This window comes from Myxocyprinus asiaticus, chromosome 35 (assembly GCF_019703515.2).
Source record: "Myxocyprinus asiaticus isolate MX2 ecotype Aquarium Trade chromosome 35, UBuf_Myxa_2, whole genome shotgun sequence".
Classification (NCBI taxonomy): Eukaryota; Metazoa; Chordata; class Actinopteri; order Cypriniformes; family Catostomidae; genus Myxocyprinus; species Myxocyprinus asiaticus.
Genome location: NC_059378.1, coordinates 41578125 through 41602484, shown reverse-complemented (window position 1 = coordinate 41602484; position 24360 = coordinate 41578125). Strand labels below are relative to the sequence as shown.

At 36.3% G+C, this 24360-nt stretch overlaps 1 protein-coding gene across 1 annotated transcript; it reads left to right on the top strand.

Moving 5' to 3' along the window:
- The first annotated feature begins 437 nt into the window (after window positions 1-437).
- On the top strand, window positions 438-22857 carry LOC127426477 (ATP-dependent 6-phosphofructokinase, liver type-like). Its single transcript, XM_051673330.1, has 22 exons — window positions 438-654; window positions 1315-1388; window positions 1465-1542; window positions 8084-8273; window positions 10817-10982; window positions 11234-11278; window positions 11370-11478; window positions 11886-11981; window positions 14259-14351; window positions 14598-14723; window positions 14828-14892; window positions 14973-15036; window positions 15141-15287; window positions 15374-15444; window positions 15692-15779; window positions 18339-18491; window positions 18648-18812; window positions 18931-18992; window positions 19079-19190; window positions 19330-19429; window positions 21356-21461; window positions 21911-22857. Exons 1-22 carry the CDS (start codon window positions 573-575, stop codon window positions 22056-22058), a joined length of 2340 nt encoding a protein of 779 aa, XP_051529290.1. The 5' UTR covers window positions 438-572; the 3' UTR covers window positions 22059-22857.
- Window positions 22858-24360: the final 1503 nt, after the last annotated feature.

The following is a 24360-nucleotide window of genomic DNA, read 5'->3' as shown; positions in this document are numbered from 1 at the left end:
GTGCAGATAATTAATTAGTCCAAATTGTCCAAATGGATAGTCTTTGTCTGTTCTGTTCACTTTTTCTGCTTATAAAGTAGAGAACAAGATTGTTTTTATGCCGCATTGTTTAGAAAGTCTAGCCTGAGGCACCTCTGTACTAATGCCAACGTTTCAATTCATTGACTGAAGAAGAAAAATTCAATTATTCACATGAACGCGCTGGGGCTGGATGTGTCTAGAAGGTAACCCCCGGCAGAATAGGTCTCGCGAGAGTCTCATTCGCCTTTACTAAGGTTAGATTTAGTGGTTAGGTTAAGGTTGGGGTTAAGTTCAGGGGTAGGGGTAGGGTTTCTGTAGGACTCTAAATAAACACAAAAATCACAGTGTGAACATTCAATGCGGTTCTCGCGAGACTTTATGTAGCTGGGGGTTACCTTCTAGACACAACACCGACGGGGCGGGCCGCGAGTACGTGTGGGTGCTCCGTGCGCTGCGTGCAGTGGATGTGAAAGAAGCTTTCACAGGAATCCGTGCGGAGGAAACACCTGTATTTTCCGCTTTTGAAAGGTTTATATTTGTGATTTTTCATCATGCATGTGGACTTTGAGAAGCTGCGGATGAGCGGCGCAGGAAAAGCCATCGCGGTTCTCACGAGCGGCGGAGATGCGCAAGGTAAATTAAGATAAATAAAGCGAATATAGTAATAAATACAGTCTCTGACAGGACAGTCTGACTGTGGCTGTGTCTCAAAGCCTACTTCGACATTTTGGACAACATAAACGCGTACTAAACGCGTCTCTCACACTACCATTAAAACACACTGACAGCTCTATGCAACAATGCATTTAATGATTTACTGCAAACGTGCTACTAATCCAAAGTGATGCAAGGAAGAGTTATAGCTTAGTGTGCACAGAAATATGCGTATTTTCTTAATTATTTTCTATGTATGATTCTATTTCATGGGAGAATAAATATTTAGAGCATGAGTAATGCACACATTGGGTGTTATGCAACTTATTCGATCAGCTCAGCAGCAGTTTGAGTCATGACCCCTATCTAGTGTCCATGCATGTTTCGTGTGACCCAGTTATTCTCCTTGTTTTCAAATGAAATGTGCATACTATGAAAATGTCAGAGAAACACATGCATGAGTGGTTAATGCATTTTACTTTGCATCTATGGACAGTGAGCCAGTGCAGTTTTGGGGACTAAATCTCACTTTTAGATGCATGGCAATCTGTCTTCACTGGTACACTTGCAGCAGTGACTAGTTAAGTAATAAACCATAGTGAATTGCACAGTGACATGTGTGTTTGTGATTTTCTGCAGGTATGAATGCGGCCGTTCGTGCAGTAACACGCATGGGCATCTATGTGGGCGCCAAAGTTTACCTTATTTATGAGGTAAGAAATGTTGTTTCAAATGCACCTGAGTCACAGTTGTTCAGTGATACTGAAACTCTGATTGATGTTTTTACAGGGTTATCAGGGCTTGGTAGATGGAGGCGACCATATCAAAATCGCCAACTGGCAGAGTGTCACCAACATCATTCAGCTTGTGAGTACCAGACTCTCCATCAGTTTTATGAAAGTTTACGTCGCATGGATTTACAGAGCTGTCAAGACTGATTTAAAGTCATCATGAAGCGGCATTTGCAACCTATTTCACTTCCATAATGTGACGTATTTAAGAGTGAAAAGGGATATTCAGTGAAAAAGCGTAATAAAAATGAGGTGGGGGTTTATCCAGATTTGATCCATGGTGAGCTGATTGGTTTGTGATGGCAGTCAGAGGGGAGGAGTTAAAAATAAGAGGGCTTGGTGATGTCATCAGAAAAGGAAAGTTGTGTAAAGAAAGCTTTGTGTCTCACAAAATCGATTATTTCTGACAACATTTGGGTCAAAATCAAAATATGTTGACAAACATGTCCCTTGACTTTTTAGTCATGAAAAAGCTTTCAAATAGCCAAAAAATAATAATTAAAAGGTGTAATTTTATAACCTAACCTTTAATGATATGAAAAGGCTTAAATCTGTTTTGCACATTTTTTAGAAAATATATTTGAAATTGTAAATTGCTTGAATAAACTTCTTGTTCCCTTCATCTGGTACACCACTTCTATGACATGTAAAGTTATTTGTATTTATTTTGTACTTATTTTTAATAAAAGCATTAGTGCAAAAACAAGTGTGCAAAAAAACAAAATTATTATTAATAATTTAAATAATCAAAAAATAATGTTTGTCCCTTGATTTCATGGCATTGGTGTTATCAATTTTAAAACTTTTTATTTTTTTATTTTTTTAATATATATATATATAAAAAGTTGTAGAAAATAATTTTTAAGGTCAAAGTTCAGAGGCTGCTTAAATATGCATATAGTGATTTTTCCCAGCATGTTTTAACTGTAATATTAACTGTAATATTTTCACACAAAAACGTGGTGTTGTAACCCTCATTAGTTTTAACTATTATATTTAACTATAATAATTTTTGTGAAACAAAATTAAATAATAAAAGAACAACAGTCACATTGTCCTTTTATGAATAAAAATAATGTCAAAATGTTTACCCTCAGCGTTTATAGGTAAAATCTGAACTGAACAGAAGATTTCAATATTTTGTAAGTTGGAAAGTCAACATTTTTTGAGAAAGACCCATTTATAATTTGGGTCAGTTCCTCATCATCTTTGGTACGCCATTCCTGCTTCCTTGTGTCATCTCTTCTTGTGACTGCCTTGGTCCTTATCACACTACACTTCTATAAGTTGAAACATGAAGAGATGTCATGTATTTTGCTGCCAGCTGGTGAAAAAAAAAGAACAATGACACGACTTGAAAGTCATGTCATGACAAAAATAACCAGTAGATGGCTACAGAGATTTCATTCCTGGATGTAACGAGATGAATTTGTGTGTGTGTTCAGCATTGTGGCTGAATTATTGATTTTATTTGACAAATTCCCAAAAGATTGCTCTGTGTTATAGTCTCACCCATTCATTTCCTATGGTCGGTCAAATTTGACCGCGAACAACACAAGTGCTGCTTCATTTGTCAGACCAGATTTTTGTGTGTTCAGATGGCAAATGTAGTTAAAGTAACCAAGCCTCAAGCCACTCAGATGAAGTATACCATTTTTATTAAAGAAACAAAATTGATTTTTGAGAGCACAAGGGTAAAGTAATATAGTTTCATCAGCTATACATTGCTCTTTTTGAGTGCAATTACAATGAAATGTTTTTTTTTACAAAACTCTACACAGTCTTTTTTTATTATCTTCCCTGAGGTCCACTTGTAATGTTAGTAAAGTTTTTTTGCACCAAAACAGTCATAATTTAGTAATATACAATCATTTTCCACCCTGTCTCTGGCCCTCTGTCTAAACGCTCGGTTTTGGTCTAAGCGCCTCCTTAAAACTTCAACGTAAACGCCCACTGTTCTGATGGGCTAAAATTGTACAGCCCCTCGAATAGAGCCATTTTTGAAACTCAATCGGAAGAGAATGAACCAGCTCCACAACTAGGGCTGAAACAATTAGTCGACGTTATCGACAATAGCGACAATAAAAAATTGTCGACAAAAAGTTTCATTGTCGAATAGTCCTTTGATGCCATTTAATATACACGTTACATTGACATAGTTTCCACATCTGTCTTGCAACAACTTAAAGAACATTTATCTGGTCTATTGCACTTTTTATTATACTCAAACTGTGAACTGTTCTGTTCTGTTTTCCATTTGCACATTCTATGGTTCATATTCTGCACATATTTTGCACAGCTGTACAGCTCCTTTAGTAAAACCAGTCAGTTTACTTTTTCTCTATATATTGTATCTTAAATATAGTTTATTAGTTATCTTACTATGTTTATTGTTTATTGTTATTGTATGTATCAAACACCAAGGCAAATTCCTTGTATGTGAAAACTTACTTGCAATAAAGTCAGTTCTGATTCTGATAACATGAGATCACATTAAACTCTAATGATGATGCATGAGAGCAGCACTGCAGTTCACGACTGACTGATGAGATGAAGAATTACACAGATCACAGTCCAGATGCACTCTAAACTTTACAAACAGTTTCAGCTGATGTAGATCACAAAGTATGAGGAAATTATAATGCAAAAATACAAAATAAGTAAATACAGAAGCACTCTTGTTGTGGAATAAGTGGAGCCGGAGCTCTTTAAAGGAAACACCCCGGCGTTACATCTTTAATGCGGTTATATTTAATGCGTTGCATCGTTAATGCGGTTATATTTAATGCGTTGCATCTTTAATGCGGATGTATTTAATGCGTTACATCTTTAATGCGGTTGTATTTAATGCGTTACATCTTTAATGCGGTTGTATTTAATGCGTTACATCTTTAATGCGGTTATATTTAATGCGTTGCATCGTTAATGCGGTTATATTTAATGCGTTGCATCGTTAATGCGGTTATATTTAATGCGTTACATCTTTAATGCGGTTGTATTTAATGCGTTACATCTTTAATGCGGTTGTATTTGTCATGATTGAGGGGCAGTGGTAGCTCAGCGGTTAAGGCTCTGGGTTACTGATCAGAAGGTCGGGGGTTCAAGCCCCAGCACCGCCAAGATGCCACTGTTGGGCCCTTGAGCAAGGCCCTTGACCCTATCTGCTCCAGGGGCGCCATATCATGGCTGACCCTGCACTCTGACCCCAGCCTAGCTGGGATATGTGAAAAAGAAGAATTTCACTGTATATGTGCAAATGTATAATGTGTGATAAATAAAGAAAATTATTATAATTATAAATTATAATTATAATTATAATTATAAAATTATAATTTAATGTGTGACATCTTTAATGCGGTTGTATTTAATGCGTGACATCTTTAATGCGGTTGTATTTAATGTGTTTCATCTTTAATGCGCTTGTATTTAATCTGTTTCATCTTTAATGCGGTTGTATTTAATGCGTGACATCTTTAATGCGGTTATATTTAATGTGTTACATCTTTAATGCGCTTGTATTTAATGTGTTTCATTTTTAATGCTGTTGTATTTAATGTGTTTCATCTTTAATGCGGTTATATTTAATGTGTTACATCTTTAATGCGCTTGTATTTAATGTGTTTCATCTTTAATGCGCTTGTATTTAATGCGTGACATCTTTAATGCGGTTATATTTAATGTGTTTCATCTTTAATGCGCTTGTATTTAATGCGTGACATCTTTAATGCGGTTGTATTTAATGTGTTACATCTTTAATGCGCTTGTATTTAATGTGTTTCATCTTTAATGCGCTTGTATTTAATGCGTGACATCTTTAATGCGCTTGTATTTAATGTGTTTCATCTTTAATGCGCTTGTATTTAATGCGTGACATCTTTAATGCGGTTATATTTAATGTGTTACATCTTTAATGCGCTTGTATTTAATGTGTTTCATCTTTAATGCGGTTATATTTAATGTGTTACATCTTTAATGCGCTTGTATTTAATGCGTGACATCTTTAATGCGGTTGTATTTAATGCGTGACATCTTTAATGCGGTTGTATTTAATGCGTTTCATCTTTAATGCAGTTCTATTTAATGCGTTTCATCTTTAATGCGGTTGTATTTAATGCGTGACATCTTTAATGCAGTTATATTGCATGTCACGGAACGCTCATCCCTCGAGCGCACACGCTTAATGCAGCTAGATTATAACGTGATGACTCATGACTTATTGAATCATAATATATGTGTCACTGTGCATTTCTTATCGTGAAGAACATTGTCAATATGCAGCTTTATTAATAAGAGAGAGTTTGTTTTGTTGTGAGTTAAAGATGGATTGAAGTGAACAGAAAGGTGAGAGGGGGTAGTCTTCGCCCCATTATACACCGCAACAAAATACATTTTTTATTTGTTTTTGTTTTGGCTTGTTTTCCAATATAAATATCTAAAACTCCTTTAAAACAACATACATTTACTTTAGCAGCTATACTGCAGGAGAAAAAAATGTTATCTGAGAATGTTGAATATAATATTAAAAATACAAATATTTTAAAATATCTAAAAATCCTTTAAAAAGATGCATTCACCTGAGAAGCAGCATATCAGATATTTAGACTTTTAGAGAATAGATCTTGAATATAAGTGTATTTTGTCTTTACTGCACTCGCAGAAGTATAACCAAGTGAAAAAATACACTTATATATAAAATACACTTATATTTAAGATACATTCTCTTAAAGTCTAAATATCTTATATGTTGCGTCTCAAGTAAATGTATCTTGTTTTAAGGATTTTTAGACAATTTTAAATGGAAAACTAGACAAAACACTTGATAACAAGAGGATTATTTGCAGTGAATTTCTTTACTGAATTAAACTTAATAAAAAGTATTTTTTTCCTTGAATTCAGTGAATGTCATGTAGAGGTATTTTTAAAAGATGATTTTGTCCTCTTTATTGTTAGTAAGCATGTTTAATACAACCTTTTAAGTCGGGGCACAAGCTGAATAATCGGTTAAGAGCTAATGATTAATCGTTGCAATAATCGCCGAATAGTCGAATAATTGTTATAATAATCGTTAGATTAATCGATTATCAAAATAATCGTTAGTTGCAGCCCAATCCACAGCATTACAAAACTAAATGTCAGAGTGTACACATAACACACATCCAACACATTGCATCTGAATATATTAAACTGTTCATCTCAAGCACAACTGTTAACACTCACATGCTGTCTACACTGGACACGAGACGCGTTGTGTCAAAAGCAATATAACCAATTATAATCAGTGATGCTGTCTACCATGGAAGCGTACGTAGCGACGCATCAACAGTAAACAGATGTCCCGTTCCATTTTGCTCTGCACGTGTAGGGTGTCCTGTGTAAGTTCACTTTGGATGAATCACCCATGACAGTCCCATCTCTCTCCACTTCACCTGTGTGACTGACTGAGCACCAGTGGGTGGGGCCAAGGGTGCAATGATGAAAAATAGGCGTTGCATATGCAGATGTATTTGCACCTTGAGATGTCACAAGTTGCATGAATTCCAGCTTGGTTTAAATAAATGCTTTTTTTCTATTGAGGAAGTTTTCAATTCTGAAACTTACAGGATGTTTTTATAGTTCAATGACCTCTTATATTTCAAAAGATCAAGGAAAATTTGATTCCTCATGTCATGACCCCTTAAAGAAATTAAATTGTATAACTTATAATAGTAATTCTTTTTTTCTCCCCAATTCCCAATGTGCTCTAAGTCCTCGTGGTGGCGGAGGACGAATCTCAATTGCCTCCGCATCTGAGACCATCAATCCGCAAATCTTATCACGTGGCTTGATGAGCGCATTGCCACGGAGACATAGTGTGTGTGGAGGCTTCACACTATTCTCCGTGGCATCCACGCACATCTCACCACACGCCCCACCGAGAGCGAACCACATTATAGCGACCACGAGGAGGTTACCCCATGTGACTCTACCCTCCCTAGCAACCGGGCCAATTTGGTTGCTTAGGAGACCTGGCTGGAGTCACTCAGCACACCCTGGATTCAAACTCGCGACTCCAGGGGTGATAGTCAGCATCTTTATTCACTGAGCTACCCAGGCCTCCCTTTTAATAGTAATGTTGACTTCATTTTGATTTTGATTTCCTAAATTCTCAAAGATATGACGTGTGCACAGTCAGTTTCAGCTGTTTTTGTGAGTGTTTGTGCAGGAGATCTTTGTCTATTGTCCTTCACTGTGTCTTTGTGCTCATTTAAATGGATAGTAGCAGGAAACAGGATTGAGATTAAAGCGTCTGCGTTTAGAGAGGAGATTAAATCTATGAGAATACAGCAGTTATCCTCGGAATTGTTCCCACGTAAAGACTCGTAGGTCATTACACCAGTTACATTGTAGTAATTAAAAATTGTACAAGAAACTGAATGCATTATGTAAACATAATAAACATTTCCAGAATAGTATGCTTCAGTGTTGTCACTTGACCTCATGGCATGATTGATTCAGTGAGTGACATCCATTTGTTATCTTGGTAATAAATAGTTTGTGGAATAGTTAATATAATAGTATGCTATTCTGTTCACAGCCCATGTGTTATAAAATATCTAATGAAGTGTCATTGATGTCAGGGTGGCACAATCATTGGCAGTGCCCGCTGTAAGGCCTTCACCACGCGAGAGGGGCGTCTAGCGGCGGCGTTTCACCTGGTCCAGCGCGGCATCACGAATCTGTGTGTGTGCGGAGGAGACGGCAGTCTGACAGGAGCAAATATCTTCCGTAGTGAGTGGAGCGACCTCCTGGCAGAGCTGGTGACACAAGGTAAAACCACTAAAGATGAAAACATGGAAACAATTGTTATTTTTGCAATGGCGTTTGCTGACACAAGTGGTGCGGAAATGACACATTTTAGCTTTTAAAGACTCACTAACAGTACGACTAAAGCGAGAGATTGCTGTTCAGTTTGAATGTCATGTCTCTCTCTCTGTTGTGTGGTTTGATTTACGCTCCACCAACTTCAAGTACAGCAGCATCAATGGTGGTTCTGTTTGCACTCCTGCTGCCAAGAACGTCCTGTGGCTTTTAACTTCAAATGTGGGAACAAACATTTCCTCAGCTGCCCTTCAATGTGTGTGGAATAATTAAATTGGAAGGAAAAAACCCAAGCTGTCAGTCAAAGGGTGCATATCTTTTGTTATGCAAAATTGGATTTAAACTAGGTTTAGTTGATGCACAAAACCGTCTGATGCATATTGCACATAGACGTGGCAAATAGGACTGGATAAAAATATTGATTTTCCAATGCATCATGATCTTTATTTGATCTATCCAGAGATGTTGATCCTTAAATCCTATATCCTTTATATCCTTTATGTCTTGTGGATATACTTGTGTGTATTGAGTGTAAAAGTGAGTATTTTAACATAAAAAAAAATTGGCCCCATTCACTTCCATTGTAAGTGCCTCACTGTAATCTCGATTTATTTTAATTTTTTAAAGAAAAGGAGGAATGAGTCAAAATAAATTTTTGTGGTAAACAACATTATGCCAAAAATGCGGTCGATTGAGCTTAACTTGTGTTAAACCTGTAACATTCCTTTAAGCTTACAACACAAACATTTATAATCTTTCATGCCTTTATTGAACACATCCCATTAAACATTTGCAGTGCTGTGGGAAAAGTATGTGAACCCATAGGCTAAAGACATAAACAAAAGCTAATTAGAGTCAGGAGTTGGCAAACCTGGCATCCCATTAATGAATTGAGATTGGAGGTGTGGGTTTGAGCTACTTTGACTAATAAACAGCACTCAAACATTTTGAGTTCGCTATTCACAAGAAGCATCTGCTGACATGGACCGTGCCACAGAATGCTCAATGAGGTAAAAAAGAATCCTAGAGTGACAGATAAAGACTTGAAGGAATCATTGGAACTGGTTAACATCTCTGTTCATGAGTCTGCTATATGGAAAACATTAAACAGGTATGGTGTCCATGGCAGGACACAACGAAGGAAGCCGCTGCTTTCCAACAAAAACATTTCTGTGCACCTGAAGTTTGCCAAAGACCACTTGACACTCCACAACACTACTGGGAAAATGTTTTGTGGACTGATGAAACTACGGTTGAATTGTTTGGGAAAAACACGCAGCACTATGTATGGCATAAAAAGGGCACCGCATACCAACATGAAAACATCATCCCAACAGTGAAGTACGGTGGGGGGAGCATCATGATTTGGGGCTGATTTGCTGCTTCGGGGCCTGGACCGCTTGCCATCATCAAGGGGGAAAATGAATTCCCAAGTTTATCAAGATATCCTACAGGATAATATCAGTGTGGCTGTGTGTCAGCTGAAACTCGCAGCAGGACAATGCGAAAAACGTTTTTGCTTAAAATGTTAAAGTCTCCGTATACATAAGTCAGGCATATGAGGTATTTTTGGAAAACTCTGCATTTGTTACTTAAAATAACAAAATAAGGTCTCAAAACATTTACATTGATAATTAGCGCCCCCTAGAGGTAATGGGGTAAAAATATTAATATGAAAATAAAAGTCCTTCACATACAGGACCTGAATGGACAAGTCATACATCAAATGAAAGCTCTCATTCTCATGAATGTGACTGTACAGTTTTATTGCACTAATACCACAGTTTAAAAGAATTTAAAAACAATCACAAAGTGAAATATGATTTCTGTAAGACATCAAATACAATGTCTCTTTATGCTCCGATCACTGCTGCTGTAAACCCCAAATAGATAAAAACTTTATATCTGCTTTTATCTTAGGCAGTTTTCTACTAAATGCATTGTTTACTTGTCTGTGAGTTTGCTTGTGTGATTAATCCAGTGTTATATCTTAGACGTTATATCTTAGACGTCCAGAACAAAATATGCGGTCAGGCAGGAAAAGCATGCTAAACAAATCATATCAAATATATATTATCGACTGTTGATGATAAAATTTCAGCTTTCTATTGACCTCTAGATTGAGCTTCTAGTCCACTCAGAGGCCGAGATATTCAATGAAATAATGAGGGTGGTGCTTGAACTGAACATTAGACTGAATGTCTATGGACGAGCACATCTGTGAGGAATAAAATGTGTTAGAGCGCCACCTACATTTCAGATCTGTATATTGTGATGGAATGTGGTTAAATGGGGTTAAATCAGTGAAAGATATATTTCGAGTTTTGATTGAAACACTTAGTAACAAGTGATTCTTCTTTATTCTCAAAGTTTTGTCTGATTTCAGATTTACTTGTGCCTAAACTTCACTTGGTCATTTTATGTGTCAGTCAGAAGTGAGCAGAATTGATAGTCAATAGTCTGACTGTGAACTTAGGTTTTTGTTTTTTTAGAGCGAATCACAGACTCTCTGGCGCAGCAGTACACTCATCTGAACATCGTGGGTCTCGTGGGCTCTATTGATAATGATTTCTGTGGGACTGACATGACGATCGGCGCCGATTCTGCTCTGCATCGAATCATGGAAGTTATTGATGCCATCACGACAACTGCACAAAGGTTAAAACACACTAACAGTCTAGAGGTCAAAAGTAACAATCGCACAGTGCCAAATATAACTAGCAACTGCCATGACTCGTGAATACTCATGAATATTCCTCATTTTAAACCACCAAAGCAAATATTTGAGGTGCAAATTCATGATTTGTCTGATGAATCAAAATACAAATGTATAGTCTCAAATTCTCACTTTTGGACATTTACATAATTATGACACGTGTGTGAATCACATGAATGTGTGTTGTTTACAGTCATCAGAGAACGTTTGTGCTGGAGGTGATGGGACGCCACTGCGGGTACGTCCTGTTTGCTGGACTCATTTATATTCTGAATTGGTCTCTCTGATCAGGTCTGAGGTGGTTCTGGTTCTGTTCTCGGGTTCTGCAGGTATCTTGCGGTGGTGTCTGCTCTGGCGTCCGGTGCTGATTGGCTATTCATTCCAGAAGCTCCACCAGAGGACGACTGGGAGGATCACATGTGTGCTCGACTGGGAGAGGTGTGACAAGACTTGACAGTTATTGTAGATTGTACTGATGTATATCGGCAAAACATTTTCTAATCAGTAGTACATTTGTGTACGATAATAAATTAACAACATATACCTTGAAAAAAGATATATTCATAAATAAGCACAATTTATTAGATTTTTCAGTAGTATTGAGTTCAAGAGGTTCTTGATCATTTAGTCAATTGTGGCTGGTAGTGTATATTTAGTACATTTTGAGTAATCGTTAACACAAATGTTTATTTTTACAATTATGTGTGCAAGTCACTTGCCATCATTAAATGAAATTACATAACTACTACTCATCGCCAAACCTGCTCTGTAGATATTGGGATCAGCCATCGAAAAACCTACAATATATCAGGTAATCAATGGTGGGTGTGTGTGTGATTTGACAGAGTCGCAGTAAAGGATCTCGTCTGAACATTGTGATCATTGCAGAAGGAGCTATTGACAAACACGGCCAGCAGATCTCATCAAACTATGTTAAAGATGTGAGTTTGAAATACCTGTCTAAAGCAGCATCAGTCTATCTAATGACAGTTTTGTCACATGCCTTTTTTATTGTTGTTATTCACCTGTAGGCATGTGATGGTATTACATTTTCCCATCACGATAATTGCTGAAGCTTTTATCATGGTATACAGTATTATTAAGGTATTGAATTACATTACAAAAACATGTTGAAAGATAAACAAATTTGATTGTTGTTCTCTTTATAACAAGTTTACAAAACTGAACAAGTGCTTTGAAATTTGCAGACAAATCAGAAGTGTTCTGTTTTGATAATTAATTAATTAATTAATTTGATCTCCTTTTCTCCCAATTTGGAATGCCCAATTCCCATTACTTAGTAGGTCCTCGTGGTGGCGCGGTTACTCAATCCGGGTGGTGGAGGACAAGTCTCAGTTGCCTCCGCTTCTGAGACCGTCAATCCGCGCATCTTATCACGTGACTCGCTGTGCATGACACCGCGGAGACTCACAGCATGTGGAGGCTCATGCTACTCTCCACAATCCACGCACAACTTACCACACACCCCATTGAGAGCAAGAACCACTAATCACGACCACGAGGAGGTTACCCCATGTGACTCTACCCTCCCTAGCAACCGGGCCAATTTGGTTGCTTAGGAGACCTGGCTGGAGTCACTCAGCACGCCCTGGATTCGAACTCGCGACTCCAGGGGTGATAGTCAGCGTCAATACTCGCTGAGATACCCAGGCCCCTGTTTTGATAATTTATTAAACATTTTGCACTGTACATATTATTGTAATCAGTAAAACATCAAACTGATCAAATAGTCATGTGTCATATGTTGTTGGAAAGCTCTCAAAGAGTAGAATACAACCAGCCTATTTGTTGGTGTTGCTTATATGCCGAATTTTCACTTATAACTTCATGTAATATAAATGTAACAAAGTTACTTAGAAGAGGCAATTATCTTTTAAATGAGTCCACACACAATCAGATGTATAGATCATTAGATAATCCACATGAAGCACAATGTTACAAATGACCACCAGGAGATGGCGCCAAATACATGTTACAGACTCGATGACTCCAATGACACAGAATGAAACTCATTCTGTGAAATCTCATTACTAAAATCATGTCTGCATGTGATACAGTTGACATGATTGGGAACAAAACAAAATCAGTTTTTCTGAGCCACCTCATTTACACCCAGAGATATATAATGTCAAATAAGAAAAATACGAAAAAAGTAAATTTTTGGCTCAACTTTTTTGTGATTTTGTTTTTTCTTTTTCTTTTTCTTTTTTCTTTTTTCTTTTTTTTCTTTTATATTTTTTTAAGCTGAGAGTCTCAGAATGTATCATAATCTATATCATTAAAAAAAAATTTGAAAAGTTTTCTTTACAGTGACACCAAACACTTTTCTTTTTTTTTTTTTTTTTTGGTCGAGTTATAAGCCTTTAATTTTGGGTATGCCACAACCAGGAAATCTTTAAAAACACCCTCAGAGCTTAAAGCGTTAATATTGAAATCATCATTGTGCCACATTGCCATTATTAATTACAGGGCTTCTTATTAGCTAATTACAACTGTATTTTAGTTGTTACTACAAGACGCAAACGTTATGCTAGCGGAGTTTTGCCGAACTATTCTTTGGGCACTTGAAAGCAAGCTACACATTATTTGCAAATGGCAACAACAGTTCACGTTCTTTGTCATCTTAGTTGTCACTTAAAGTGTTGTCTCTCAGTTTTCAAAAATAGTTTGGAGAAACGAGCAGAACTCTCACAACTTACCCTTATCTCACTGATGCACAAGATGATTCTCCTGCAATTGAGCAAACATGTTGGAGGTGTTCCCGTGTTTTGTTGCCACTTTTCTGCCTCATGTTTTACACAAAGGGAAATCATCTTCGACCAACAATCCCACTACATTTTATGGAACCCAAAATACTTCCACACTTCCGACATTACCGTATTAGAAGGTGAATAAAGGGTCGGCTGTGTTCCTCTTTCAGCCATGCTTCTCATCCATGCTGGTTTTGTTTACATCAAAGTGCGGATGTGTTATTTATGCCGCATATATGCAGTGATTCTTTGATGGGAAAATAATACTGTGTGATCAGAAATGTTTTTTTACAAATTGGCTAAAAGGTTATCTAGAATTATTTACAGTATTTTGAAGTACCCATGATAACAATGTGCATGATATACCATATTACCGAACACCGCCACATGCCTATTCACCTGTCTGTCTGTCTGTCTGTCTGTCTGTCTTTCTCTCTTTCTCTTTAGCTTGTGGTTCAGAGGTTGGGTTACGACACGCGTGTGACCATTCTTGGTCACGTTCAGAGGGGAGGAACTCCGTCTGCATTTGATAGAGTTCTGGTGAGTGTGTAAATTATGATACAGACGTCCATTAGATTCAGATGAATATTTCACACTGGATTTGATGATGTTTGGATTTGATTTGTGATTGGATGGAACAAGACAATGTTCTTATGTTTTGGTCTTTTTGTAACACTGATATTTACTTTATTCTTGCTTTTGTTTACAGAGTTTAATGTTATTTCATATTTTATGGTTCAATAGCAGCCAGACATATTGAATTGTTTCCTGTCTGTCTGTCTGTAGAGCAGTAAGATGGGTGTGGAGGCCGTTGTGGCGCTGTTAGAAGCCACTCCAGAGACTCCAGCGTGTGTCATCGGCCTGTCGGGGAATCAAGCCATGCGGCTGCCGCTCATGGAGTGTGTGAACATGGTGAGTCACACACCTGATCATCAAACACACTCTGACCTTTGACCTGCAGCCTGCATGAACAGAGGACAGATTTTTTTGTTATCTGAATGATTTTGTGGTTTTAGACGAAGGAGGTGCAGAAAGCCATGAATGAGCAGAGATTTGAAGAGGCCATTCAGCTCCGAGGAAAGTGAGTTTTGTTCAGTTGTCTGTTTGTTTTTTATGTTAATGAGTCTCTGTAATGGATCATTAATTATTCCGTCATTGCAGGAGTTTTGAGAACAACTGGAACACGTATAAACTTCTAGCTCATCAGAAGCCTGCTCAATCAAAGGTGAAGAACAAAAACTAGAACATTACAGAAGTTAATCTGTTTTTTCTTATTGTTTTCAAAAATAGAAATGTATTTTGTGGATGTATATTCTTGTTTCTCTCTAGAGTAATCACTCGATGGCGATTCTAAACGTTGGCGCTCCGGCCGCGGGGATGAACGCTGCGGTGAGGTCAGCGGTCAGGGTTGGACTCGCTCAGGGTCACAGAGTTTACAACGTTCATGACGGGTTTGAGGGTCTCGCCAATGGCGCGGTGAGAAACACACACACCTGACATGTGCTTGAGCCCTGTGCCATCTGAGTGAGTACAGGAAGTGAAACGGCTGTGTTTTTCTGCAGTTGATGGAGGTGCACTGGCATGATGTGGCCGGATGGACGGGTCAGGGCGGGTCACTGCTGGGCACCAAACGGTCAGTTCCGTGTGTCGTTTTTGACGCAGTTCCATTAATTCACAAGAGATTAATCAAATTTCTACCATGAATCCGAGTCCTTTCGTTTCTGCTGTGTTACACTGGTGATTTCATTGGTCCAAACTCTCGCTCTACATACTGTAGCTGTATATTAAACATTACATCAGATCTGATTAGCTGTTCGGCAGTAATTAGAATGTACTGTTTTATTTGTTTATTCATTCATTCGTGTTTTTAATCATTGTAGAACTCTTCCTAACTCCTGTATGGAGAGCATTGTGGAGAATATTAGAAAATACGGCATTCAATCTCTGCTGGTGATTGGTGGATTTGAGGTAAAAATACCATGAATATCTATGTTTACTTATTTTTAATATGTGATGTAGCAGGTGTGGGTGTGTGTGTGTATGTACAGGGTTGGGAGGATTACTTCTGAAATGTATTCCACTACAGATTACAGAATACATGCTGTAAAATGTCATTTGTAACGTATTCTGTTAGATTACTCAAGGTCAGTAATGTATTTGCCTTTACAGTAAAATAAACATATATATATAAAAAAAACATTCTCGGCCTGGGTAGCTCAGTGGTAAAATACGCTGGCTACCACCCCTGGAGTTCGCTAGTTTGAATCCAGGGCGTGCTGAGTGACTCCAGCCAGGTCTCCTAAGCAACCAAATTGGCCCGGTTGCTAGGGAGGGTAGAGTCACATGGGGTAACCTCCTCGTGGTTGCTATAATGTGGTTTGTTCTCGGTGGGGCGTGTGGTGAGTTGAGCGCGGATGCCGCGGTAGATGGCGTGAAGCCTCCACATGCACTATGTCTCCGTGGCAACGCGCTCAACAAGACACGTGATAAGATGCGCGGATTGACGGTATCAGACGCGGACGCAACTGAGATTCGTTCTCCGCCACCCGGATTGAGGCGAATCACTATGCCACCACGAGGACTTAAAAGCACATTGGGAATTGGGCATTCCAAATTGGGAGAAAAGGGGAGAAAATCCACAAAAAAAACCCTAAAAAAAACATTCTCTGAAAAAGCCTAATTATCTTATGCAGTGTAGCTTCTCAAGTAAATGTATTTTAAGGATTTATTCGATACTATTTTACCTCAAAATGTCACATGGCAATTTTCACAAGGAACTATTTCTGATGCTCCAAACTTGCGTCAAAACCCCACAGAGTGTAAACAACAACAACATCTTCTGATTGTTTGTGGATTCTGTTCATAGAATGATGCAGAAAATCTATTATTTATTGGATTTATATTTCATGTGTCAGAGGGTTTTGTTCTCGAATGGCGTCAGAACCAGTTTTTCACTCATAACAGTGTATCAGCGCCCTCTGTCTGCTCGTATGAATGTAACACATTATTTTAAAGTGTTTCACCGCTGTTCAAACGTTTCTCAGATTGCGTCATTTATACCAGAGGTGCACAAACGTTTTCCTACGAAGAGCCAAAAATCAAAAATTGATTGTAGCTGTGGGCCGAAGGTAAACCTTGCATTATAACAAACTCACGGCCTGAAATTCATTTCTGAAAATGCTATTTCTGTCTTTATTGTATATGTGCGTAATAAGGGAGCGTGCAGATATGAAAGGCAGCAAAACTATCACACTCCAATGTCACGCGCTTGCAGTGTTAACAGCTTTGTTGAGTATAAACAGGAACTATATAGTTTTATCGCAATACTCGCTTACAGCGATGTGATTAAACGGCATTTGCATGTCGTGATAACGGGTTACACTTCTGACACGAGAGAGAGAGCAGATTTACTCGCGCAGCTTCTGCAATTACAGTTTGATACAAATTACAAAAAGTTTATAGATTTGATTGTTCATCTGTATGTATTGGTTTATTAATTCGCAGCTGTACGGTAAAATAGATGGACATGGACGCGGGAATTATTAAAATTGTGTGTAATACCTGCAATCCCGTGCCGAATTTCAGGCCCTGCAAACTGTATTATACATGTTTTTATTATATTCGATTGTTTTATATAAAAAAACATTACTCTGCACTGAAAAGCTGCATCAATAGCATTTAAAACAAAAACAAAAATAATGTTCCTCTTGTCATGTACGTCAAGGCGCAGGACAAATCAAGTGTCATCACGGGACAACTTTGGCCCGCGGGCATTGGTTTGGGCATTTCTGATTTATACAGATTCATGTTTTCCAACTGAATACATTAAATATAAAATGAAACAAATGACAATAAAATACAAAGTGATCTCTTAACAAAATACTTTTTTTTAAAGTAACTATATTCTGATAATCAGTGATTGAATTTGTAACTAGTGGAATACAGGTTTTCTTTCTGTTATATGAAGGTTTCATTAAAACTGATTTGGAAACGTTTTATCCGGTGTTCATCGTTTATTCTTGTGTAGATTTCACTGTTTTAGCTTTGTCCCAGACTTTCAATATTAAACTATGAAAATACATTATAAAAATACTAATTATTACATGTTTAAAGTATGAGTCTAAATATATATAAAAAAAAAAGAAAAAATAAATTAAATGACATCTGTGACACCACACCAGATGAGTTTGCCCCTAATATTTTAGTTAGTAGTTTTAGACAAAAGTGTCAGTGAAGAGCATGCTTGAGATGAAATATGAGACAATGAAAAATCAAGAGAAATATCACTTTTTATTTTGCTGTAATTGTGCCAAATTTAAGCAAAAAGTGTGAAAATATGATTTAATTGTGTGTATTTAGGACACATCAAATGTTAGCTATAAAATTAGTCTTAGCAAGACAAAAGAGTCGGTCCTTTTATTTGAAAAAGGTTCAAAATGTCATTTCCATCAGCGTCATCTCCAGCACAGAATACTGTTAAACACATGATACAGAATGTGAGATGATGTTCTTGTGTAATTCACGCAGGCGTATGAAGGCGTTCTGCAGCTGGTTGAAGCTCGCGGTCGATATGATGAACTCTGTATCGCCATGTGTGTGATGCCTGCCACAATCAGTAATAACGTCCCGGGCACAGACTTCAGTTTGGGTGCAGACACGGCAGTGAACGCCGCCATGGAGGTGAGACTCAAAACAGCCTGTGTATGGTCAAAAAAAAATCTCCTACAGACAGGTAATCTGGCCCCAAACTCATGCCATCGAGTCAGAAACAGACAAGTTACAACATTCAATTACACACTATCGAGACTGTAATTAGTGATTTATTTATTTTTTCAGAGTTGTGATAAAATCAAGCAGTCTGCGTCGGGAACAAAGCGGCGAGTCTTCATCGTGGAAACCATGGGCGGATACTGTGGTTACCTAGCAACCACTACAGGCATCGCCGTGGGCGCAGATGCTGTGTACATCTTTGAGGAGCCGTTCAACATTCATGAACTCGAGGTGATCTTTTAAAGTCCTCTTTATAGTTCTCCTAAACCTAGTGAGCCGTCTACTGTCTGCATGGGCTTACCATCAGTAATTGGAAAATGTGTAATTACATCAACCTGTTCTCTCACAGACGAACGTGGAGCATCTCACAGAAAAAATGAAGAATGATATTCAGAGAGGACTCGTGCTGAGGTGACACGTCCCATAACTGGCTCTTTCTCGTTTCTTACACACTTTGTTTCAGTGTGGTCTGTTAACAGATCTCGTTGTGTCTGTAGGAACGAGAAGTCTCACAAGCACTACACGACCGATTTCATTCACAATCTGTATTCTGCCGAGGGGAAGGGCGTCTTCGACTGCAGGGTCAATGTGCTGGGTCACCTGCAGCAGGTCAGTGGTCTATGTAGTGATCATGTGACCAGCATCCAGAGAGCAAACTGTTATTAACCTTTGACCTTGTTTGTTTTGAGTGAATCTGACCACATGTTGGCATGTAAAAGAGATGTTAATGTTTTATTTCTTTGTGTAGGGTGGAGTGCCAACACCGTTTGACAGGAATTTTGGCACTAAACTGGGAGTGAAGGCTGTTCTGTGGCTCACAGAGAAGATGAACGCTACTTACAGACAGGGTGAGAGATGGAGGAATATAGTCTGTTTTACAATCAAAATACAGTACAAATATATTAGAATATGTGTATAACAGTTACACTAGCTAACTAAAGTTTAAACACACTTGTTTCTCATGATCTAAAGGCTTACGCTTAAATGCTTTGTAGATAAATAAAGGAAAAGAGTTGTAGGAAAAGCCATCAACAAGTGTTATAAATTAATATTTAATTTATTATTATTTTAATGTATTATCAATATTATTTATTACAATTAGTTTAAAACATTTTTTGAAATGGATGAGTTGTAGCAGAGAGTTAAGGAAAAGTGATCAAGTGCTTTTATTTGTTATTATGATATAATATATGTATTATTATTACTACTACTAATAATAATATTATTATTAATAATTAATAGTCATTAAAAATAATTGATAAGTTGTAGCAGATAGTGAAGGAAAAGCAGTGATCAATTGTTATTAATATCATTTAATTTATTAGTTTTGTATTTTTTAAATTAGTTAATATTTATAATATACTTGTATTATTATTATTATTATTATTATTAATTAGCATTAATAAAAAAATAATGGAGTTGTTACAGATAGTGAAAGAAAAGCAGTGAACAAGTGTTATTAATTATTAATGTAATTTCTTTTAATTTTGTTTTTAATCATTATTAATTTAAGTACAATTTAATTGTATTATTCATAATATAATAATAATTAGTATTAATTAAAATAAATTGATAAGTTGTTGCAGGTAGTGAAGGAAAAGCAATCATCAAGTGTTATTAATATTTATTTTATTACTTTTGTATTTAATTATTAGGAATTGTTATTTACAATGTAATGTTATTATTAATAGTATTATTGTTAATAATTACTATTCATTTAAAAATAAGAAAAGCAGTGAACAAGTGTTATTAATTATTAATATAATTTATTTTAATGTTGTATTTAATCATTCTTAATTATTATGTACAATATAATTTATTAATAATAATAATATTTACTATTAATTTATTTATTTTTAAATTACATGGATAAGTTGTTGCAGATAGTGAAGGAAAAGCAGTGAACACGTGTTAATAATTATTCATTTAATTTCTTTAAAAAAATTATTATTTTAAATACTTTTATTATTATTATTATTATTATTATTAATAATATTATTAATTACCATTAATAAAATAAAAAAGAAATGGATAAGTTGTTGCAGATAGTGAAGGAAAAGCAGTGATCAAGTGTCCAGATCACATGTGAACTCTTTTTTTTAAAAAGCATCTCAGAATAAAACACCTCATGAGTTGCTGAGCTGGAATCTACACAAACAACGGAAGAAACAAGAACATTTAATTAACATCACTATATAATTCCCATACTTCCATTTGTGTTATTTTATTGTTTTGATGACTTTACTATTATTCTTTTTTTTATTTATTTATTTTTTAATCCCCTTTTCTCCCAATTTGGAATGCCCAATTCCCACTACTTAGTAGGTCCTCGTGGTGGCGCGGTTACTCACCTCAATCCGGGTGGTGGAGGACAAGTCTCAGTTGCCTCCGCTTCTGAGACCCTCAATCTGCGCATCTTATCACGTGACTCGTTGTGCATGACACCGCGGAGACTCACAGCATGTGGAGGCTCATGCTACTCTCCACGATCCACGCACAACTTACCACATGCCCCATTGAGAGCGAGAACCGCTAATCACGACCACGAGGAGGTTACCCCATGTGACTCTACCCTCCCTAGCAACCGGGCCAATTTGGTTGCTTAGGAGACCTGGCTGGAGTCACTCAACACACCCTGGATTCGAACTCACGACTCCAGGGGTGATAGTCAGCGTCAGTACTCGCTGAGATACCCAGACCTCCATTTTACTATTATTCTTAAATGTGGAAATGTCTGGATATGAACATTTTCAATATATTCTTGTGAATTTCAGGTCGTGTGTTTGCGAACGCTCCTGACACCGCCTGTGTGATTGGCATGAAGAAGAAAGTGATGTCATTCAGTCCCGTCACAGAACTCAAGTCACACACAGACTTCGAGTAAGTGCCACATGTCTTACCTCATGAATAATTAACAGCATCCAGAAAATGAGCTCATAATGAGATGATGTAACATGTTTAGATCCTCATTAAACAAGACGCACGACAGGAGTGTTTCATGGTCAGAATAATATAATGTCTATGTTGAGAATTGCGTGTTACCACACCACTTGTGCTATTTCTGCAGTATATAGTTTTATACTCTGCATGTGAATGTTCTGTACGTATAGAATCTTTCTTGACTCATTGTTTCAACACAAAACAGGATTGAAATTGCAACATGCAACATTACGAGGTCATGTGACACCACTATGGCATACAACTGTTTGAGACGTTTATCATAATTACTTTAAAAAAAAATAGTAGCCAGTATATACTTCCCCAAATGTAGTATACAGTATGCCATTCCAAACATGTTTATAATATCCAAGTTCTCCCTGTTTCTGCAGACACCGGATGCCGAAGGAACAATGGTGGTTGAACCTGCGGCCGATGTTGAAGATGTTGGCCAAATATCAGACCAGCTTTGACGAGTATGTGACAGGAGAGATTGAACACGTGACGCGTCGCACCCTCAGCATCGAAACTGGATTTTAAAAGCTGCACACTCTCTCTTGTGTTAACAACCCTCACATCCTAATACCAAACAACCCTGATGACCCCTGAATAAAGTTAATAAATCCTGTAATGTTCATAACTGCGTTAATGGTGCTTCATTACGATACAGTTATTAACAGAACAGTGACTGCTCCGATTAGTGTTCATTGATTATTCTCATCATGAAATGTGACAAATCTGTTTCCTATTTTCACAAATACTAATAATGCCAAGTTAATGTTATGTGATGTTGTATTAGTGGTTGTTGTGCCTTTGTCTAGTATTTATTCGTTTTAAACAGTAACATTCCTTAAATGTGAGTTATTTCATCGTTTGACACACAAATGGGGTTTTGTGCGTGAAAGAGATTTGATGTATTCTTTCAGATACAAATGTGCACTAATGTGTTTTGAAGAAATGGTTTATTGTGAAATGTGTTGCTGAATGGATGAATGTGTTTTTGTCTTATTGTGAATTCTGCATTCCAGCGTTCCTTTATAACGTGCTTTTTCTCTATAATTCCTCGACTGTTGTTTGTTTCCTTATTCTAGAAGACATTTGCATTATTCCTCTGATCGTGTATGTGTGTTACTGAAGTCGATGTGTTGAGTATTGAAGCGGTCGTGTGTGTTTCTCAGTATTTTCTGAACTGACCTGTAGAAATGCTGCTCAAATTTGAACTCTAAATCATGTTTACAGATCGATCTATTCTCCAGGTTTGCATGTCGGATCCTTTAAGATGTGCTTCAGTAATAAAACTACAAAATAATAATAAATACATTTTCTGCTGATTAACAGATCGCTTGAGTCGTGTTTTATGTACATCAGTAATAGATTTTCATCATCAGGTGAGACCTAATTAAAAACAAACAAACAACAACAAAAATATAGATATATAAAATATTTTTTGTTGATAAACATTTTATGTACTATATTTTCATCTTTAAGTAAGTTGAGAAACCTTGAAGATTTTACTAAAGTAGTATAAATCCATGAAGTGACAAAAGAAATTAAAATATTTTTTTTTATATTGTAATTATTAACTTAATATTAAGTTATTTAAGCTAAATACATTGTTATTTGACTTATATACTAATAAAATATATACAACGATTTATATATATATATATATATATATATATATATATATATATATATAGTGTTGGGGAGTAATGGATTACATGTAATGGGATTACGTATTTAAAATACAAAATATAAGTAACTGTATTCCACTACAGTTACAATTGAAATCATTGGTAATTAGAATACAGTTACATTCAAAAAGTATTTGGATTACGGAAGAGATTACTTTGCATATTATTGTCATTTGTTTCATTTAATATTTAGTCCTTTCAGATAGAAAACATTTATACATATAAATGATGTGATCCAAAGTGCATTTGAACAGCGGTGAAACACTTTCTTATGATGTGTTACATTCATACGAGCAGACAGAGAAGTACGTTTGAAGTAAGTTTGGAGCAGAAGAAATAGAAATAAACCTTGTGTAAATTGTCAGCTTTACGCTAAGATAAAATGCTATTTCTAGCCATTTTACATGCATGTTACCAGACACGATCATATTTTTTATCAAGAAAATTCACATTAGATCATAATTTCTTTTTTTCTAGTAAAATCTTTGATATTAGGGCAAAAAAAATTTATTCTTGATAATAATTTGTATATTGTTTTCCTCTAAAAATATCTAAAAATCAATTAGATTGATCTTGTTTTAGAAACAACACTGCATAAGATATTTCGGTTTTTCAGAGAATGTATTTTTAACGTGTATTTTGTCTTACTGTACTGACAGAGTTTTTATAGTCAAAACAAGTGAAAAAATCTACCAGTGCTGAAGAAGTAATCCAAAGTATTTAGATTACATTACTGACCTTGAGTAATCTAACGGAATACATTACAAATTACATTTTACAGCATGTATTCTGTAATCTGTAGTGGAATACATTTCAAAAGTAACCCTCCCAACACTGACTGTATATATATATATATATATATATATATATATATATATATATATATATATATATATATATAATAAAAGTAAATTATAAACCCAATGTGTATAATAAAAAAAATAAAGTCGTCAGGGGAATAAAATTCAAATCAATGATTTCAACAAAAAAAGTTTACAGTATTCTACTATTAAGTTTTGCTTTATGATTATCTTGAGTCTCAATATAATTAATCAGTTGCCTGTTATCCAGTAATATAGTGGGTTTAGCAGCTGTTTGCCTGATTTATTATAATATTTTGTTCAAGAATCTTGTTCTTATGCAACAAA